General features: G+C 36.8%; 1 protein-coding gene across 2 annotated transcripts; it reads right to left on the bottom strand.

Annotated features, from left to right (window-relative positions):
* Positions 1 to 649: 649 nt before the first annotated feature.
* LOC129252903 (VPS35 endosomal protein sorting factor-like) lies at positions 650 to 4923 on the bottom strand. 2 transcript variants are annotated; one of them, XM_054891056.1, is made up of 13 exons: positions 4497 to 4923; positions 4255 to 4411; positions 3816 to 4155; positions 3600 to 3752; positions 3349 to 3517; positions 3112 to 3278; positions 2728 to 3010; positions 2253 to 2563; positions 1824 to 2179; positions 1623 to 1762; positions 1369 to 1534; positions 1045 to 1313; positions 650 to 920 (listed from the first exon to the last, which is right to left on the bottom strand). In XM_054891056.1, exons 1-13 carry the CDS (start codon positions 4803 to 4805, stop codon positions 813 to 815), a joined length of 2928 nt encoding a protein of 975 aa, XP_054747031.1. In that variant the 5' UTR covers positions 4806 to 4923; the 3' UTR covers positions 650 to 812. The 2 variants fall into 2 exon arrangements, with proteins under 2 accessions (XP_054747031.1, XP_054747030.1); XM_054891055.1 differs by having other exon boundaries at positions 3600 to 4155.
* Between the last annotated feature and the right edge of the window lie 778 nt (positions 4924 to 5701).

Genomic DNA, 5701 nt, shown 5'->3' with positions numbered 1-5701 from the left:
TTTTAAAAAATAGTTTTTAAACATGTTCTTTTCATACACAAATATATACAACTTCGTTAGTAGTAAAAATGTAAATATTTTTTGGGATGTATACTTTTTTCCGCATCTCTATACAAAAATCCCCAGTGTGTACCGCCCAAAAATGCTGGACCTGCGCCCTTTCACAGATATGCATACCAACCAGGTGGAGTTGAACATACTCTGCGCTATGATCAGGTTGGACATTTTGTGATACCATCAAATCGTAGGCATTGTGCCGGTGACGGATGCAGAGTTAATGGACGAACTGCATGTGGTAAATGCAACGTAGGACTTTGCGTACAATGTTTTGCTCAGTACCACACAAAACCATGATAAATTTCAGTTCAAAAATGTTTTTTTTTTTTCATTGTCGTGAATTCATTTATTTTACTTAGTTTTTAAATAAAAATGTTTGAAAACAGTTATTTTTTGAAAAATTAAAAATAAAACGACATTCGAAAACCATTTTGTCTTTCTAGAGGTCCCACGATTACCATATGGTAACGCTAGTTTTCCGCATTTTCCGGAAAATCGAAGTGAGGAAAATGAAAATGGATCTCATTTTCGTGCTCAGGAGATCGAAATATATAACTATACAACATTTCACAAAATTCCAAAACAAAAAAAGTTATGGGACTTCCCGGGTTAAAGCAAGGTTGTAGTACTTCATTTACGAACTTTTTTGGAACCGATTACATATTATTTCCTTTTAAAAATCAAACTGTTTGATGACGGGTCAAATGTATAAATAAACATAAAATATATTCACGTAATAAAAAATACACAATAAGTTATTGGTTTCGAATGCGTAACATCAATTGCGCCAAGGACTGTGCATGCGGCGTATTTGTGTTCATTATTTTCTTGTAGGTGTATTCGACGGTTTTCAACGAATATGGCTGAAATTGAATTGTATGCATAAGAGCGTGGAATTAATACATAGGTTAAAGTGAACATCGAAAACAGTAACGGGCGATATAAACGAATGCTGTGTTCGACATTCACCAGTCAATGGAAATTTACAATTAATTTAGCGTCGATATGAGCCTCCGCCTTAACAGCAAGCAGCCAAAGATTCAGAGCCAAATGGAAGGTTTTTTCGCGGCTGAGATTCGCATACCGGATGATCCGCAAAAAGAGTTCCAAAGCTAGTGTGGCCTGCGCACGTTGTTGATGTGCGTTACCGAGTATTTTGAGTTGTGCTAGAATTTGGTCAACCACTTGCGTACAAATATTGTTCACTTCAGCAACAAATTTGGGATCATTGCCATAGAGTTCATCATTGGAAACCACTAAAAATTATTTGTTAATACAAAATATTATACAAATATACTTAAAATTTCCTACCGCCAGGTATGTGATAGGGGAATTCTTCTAAACTTTGCACATACAGCATGTCCAGAGCATGCAAGTACACAGTGATGGGTCCGGAGCTATGTATTTCGAAGGGAAATTTATTTACTACTTCCAGTAATAGACGTAATAAATACAAAACACCTTGTTCTGGGCTATCCTGTGGGGATAAACGATAGCATTACAAGCATATGCACATAGGATAAGTTTAATTATCACAATCAATTAAAATGATTATCCTTATGTACCGGCACTACCACCAATGTGGCTAACATATTGCAAAGATATGAAATTAAATACGTTTCCAGGCTACGCGTTTTACCCTCTATCTCTACTGAACGCGGCAATTCGCTAACTAATTGCAGTGAGGCTTCGAAACATGCATCCGCTGGAAAAGAATATAAAAAAGCTGTGAATTGATATCCAATACTAGAGCAAGCATTATCAACCTTGTCCTAAGCAAAGATTCAAAAGTGCCACCTGGCCAGTCAGCAAATACAAGTCCATTTGAGTTTGAACGGCAGTAATGCTAGGAATGGTTATAAAGCAAAAGGCTACACACGCCTTAACAAAAGCGCCGGTTTTACGTGTATGCTTTCCGTGGACTATATGTTGCGTCTCGACTGCTAATTTATTGACTGCATTAACCAATGTTATGTAGACCGCATCCAAATTGGTGAAAGCCTCGCGTGCCTCCACATAAAAGCTCAGCTGTCGTTCAAAGTCGCGTGGGAAAACAACCTTACGTATGGAACTGCTGATCAACTGCGAAATTTGACGGCGTTCATCTTCCACAGTCAACGCGCTGAAGCAAAGAATGTATAGACATTATTCGGTCATAAAGAAACGTGCTAATTATCTCGTTTTTCCGTACTTACGTTACGGAGTCGTTAAGAATTTTTCCAATATACATAAGAGCGTTGATGACAATTTCATCGGAAATATTCTCCTCACTTTTAAGATGGAATATTGTGAGAATGTTTTTGCAAACACCAACCTTGATTGTGTCCTTTTGGAAAAGATCAACATATGGCAGAAAATTTTCTTGAATGAGTAGCGATTCTGTATTTTTTAAGCATTGCAGAATTTTGTCTAGAATATTTTGTAGCTGATTATAATGCTTTTCATATGCTCGACTGGCTTTGACCCGCAATGTGATTGTGCCCAGCAGATCGTTGATAACGCTTACCTGATAGAAAGCAGATAATTATTTTCTTGAAAATATATATGCGGGGAGGTTCTGTATTTTACTGCCGAGCGAATTCTATTAAAATATTCCGGTAATTGCTATGAAATTCGCTCGGCAGTGAATTACAGAACATGTAGAATCATTACATTGATCGCTATACTTACAGGAAAGTTGTCTGTGATGAAATGTGCCCAAGTTTCCACGCAATTCATATATTCCATTGGATCCGCGAAAGTGTCGATGGCGTTAAAAGCAGCATTTAAAAACGGCAATCTCTGCTCTGGCAGTGGTGGACAGACGCTGACATTACTACCTAGTGCGCGAAATAACTGTCCTTTCGAAGTACCTTCCGCATTGGAATGGGTTAGTAGTTTGACGAATTCCATGGCATTGGCAGCGATGAATTCCGGTTTGAACGCATTCAATATGGATATCAAAAGCGGTGCACTGAAACCATATTATTTTAATGAATTTCATTTATATATAAATAAAATATAAATATTTTAGATGTATGCGATAAGTTTTGGTACGCTGAAGAAAATCCTCACTTATTTTTTACTCCCTTGCATTCAGCCATTATTTCTTCTGTGTACAGATTGCATTTGTGAACAAGCGCTGATAGCATAAAATCCAATGCCGGGCCATATAGTGCCAAGTATGCTTCTATATTCACACGCTGGCGATTAAGTTCCGAGCGCACAGTACCGCAAAAAATCTAAAAAAAAAAAATATTTAAATGTAGAAGAATTTTGGAAACTACTCAAGCAATTATGGATGCTCAGTACCGTGTGGTAGATTTTTAAAAAATCTTTGAAATTCTCTCTTATGCATTCTTTATTCGTAATTACAGCCAAACTGACGCGCACCAAATAGCAACGCGCATACGTTTGCACCAAAGGATCACCAATGCCACGGATCATTTTGGTAATGCGGCGCAGCGACTTGTCAATTTCGCTGTATAAAACAAAACATAATATATTTGTACATGTATGTGTGCACGTAACGCATGCGCTAAGTATTTGATTTCGGTTCTTACCTTGGTGTTATGAATTCATAACATTTCATTAAAGCCATTTCTACATAGAGACGGGGCAGCAGTTCGCGGATAGAGGCAATTTTAAAAAACCAATTTTGACAGGTTTCTCGTGCACTTTCGTTCATATACTCAGTTCTTCCCAATTTCCCGGTGCTAAGGTATAATATTTTTAAAACAGGTGCTAATATAAAAAAAAAATATATATTCTTAACATACTCTCCATCGCCAAAGTCATTGTTTGCCTTAATATTCAGCCGTTCGTATACTAATTTACCAAACATATCGAGTATGTCTGTTATAAGCACAAATTGGCTGGGATAAAAGCTAAGTACGGAAGTGTCTGAAAGCATTTTCGAACATTGTATTACAATTTTTAATGCTTTTACACGTTGATCGTCATTCCACGACAGTACCAACTCTTGATTCAGTTGTTCGATTCGTTGTATGTATTCCTGTTGCGTTAGGTCTATCATGTGGCGCACGGAACCATCATCGAAATCGTCTAGTTGCTCGAGGCGAAATTTTACCTTATCCGCCACTATAGTTTGCGCTCTGACTAAATGATGAATTCGGTATTGATAATTAAGAGGCATGGAACTAAGGTTCTAGTATATAAAATAGGCTATTGTAATATTTTTTTAAAACTTAAACTTACTGCCTTCTGCTCCTGTGCTCCCAGTGGAAAGAAAACTGGTTGTAATCGAGAGCTTCTCCGAGGTTGTAAAGCGATTTAATATGCCCAGCCGTTTGGTGGCCCAACTCAGCTCATCCTCCTCCAACGCGGTTCTCTCCCGTCTTTTTGCCTTCTTTTGCTATGAATATTTCAATAATTGAAATAAGAATAGAAAGATATATAGAGTAATATAAACCATAAAGAAAATTTTGAAGAGAACTCACGTAATCGTAAGACGTATTTGAAAGAGGATCTTTGAGTTCTTGCTCTTGCCGTGCAAACTGCGATAAAGGATCGGCTCCATCCAAGGCCGAACCGAGCGGCTCCGTTAGTAATGAAATGCTTGAGGAAGCACGCGAGCTAGCGTTGCTACTGAAACTCCCTCGGTTATCTTTCAAAATCTGCTTCGTGCCTTTGCTTTCCACTACTGTCACGGTCTGTATCTTCAGTGGATGCTCGTAGGTTTGGTAGCTTTGAAGGTAATTCTTCGTCACATCGTACGAGTGCGGAATACACTCCCAGTCGCTAGCCATTTCCTATATATTGGGAGTTTTGCGTAGTCAAACTGGGCGTTTTGTGATGGATTTTTTAGTACCAGCTATGATATCCCGACAAACAAAACAAAAATTCAACTAATTTGTATTGACATCGGAGACGGTGATTAACAATGTTTATGCTGTTACAACAACAACGGTGATTGACGTTTCTTCCCAATAACATATGACAATTATAATACTGTGCTCTGACTAGCAATTTTCGATTCACCAATTTTTGAATTTTTTTTATTGTTAGGGTTGGTTTTAAATCCATACTTTAGGCAATCTTATTCATAATTAGGCATATATTCAGTAATTTATGCCCGTCTTAGGCCACTAATTTTGAAATTTTATGTTGAATGCTATTTTTGTCACATGAGGCGGTTTGACTATTCAGTAATTTGCAGTCTCAAAAAGTTTACCAAATTTGGTGGTGAAATTCAATAGAGACAGTCAGCTGATGGTGTGTTCAGTAAGAGATGTATATAATGCTTTGTTCCCACGTCACATAATTGTGAGTCATTTGTAATTCACTTCTCAATTACCCTTCAAACTACGAATTCGCCATATAAAATTTTCAGAGCGCATTACCTCATTTATAATTTTTATCGGAAATGTAACGAAACTAACTGTCAAATCAAAACTAAAGAGTAAACAAAAAAAAGGAGGTTGTCTGTAAAGTCGGTTAACTGACGATAGTTTAACGTGATAACGTCATAAGAAAATACTGATTGAATGGTTGCATTTTTCAAAAGAAAATTTTATTTTATTTGTTTGATAGATATTTTGTATGGATATAGAGAATGAGTTATGTTAATGTTAATAACATAATATACTTTAACATAACATAACATAACATAACATAACATAACATAACATAACATAACATAACA

This window comes from Anastrepha obliqua, chromosome 1, assembly GCF_027943255.1.
Source record: "Anastrepha obliqua isolate idAnaObli1 chromosome 1, idAnaObli1_1.0, whole genome shotgun sequence".
NCBI lineage: Eukaryota > Metazoa > Arthropoda > Insecta > Diptera > Tephritidae > Anastrepha > Anastrepha obliqua.
The sequence above is the reverse complement of the archived record's forward strand: the minus strand, read 5'-3'. Positions and strand labels throughout refer to the sequence as shown.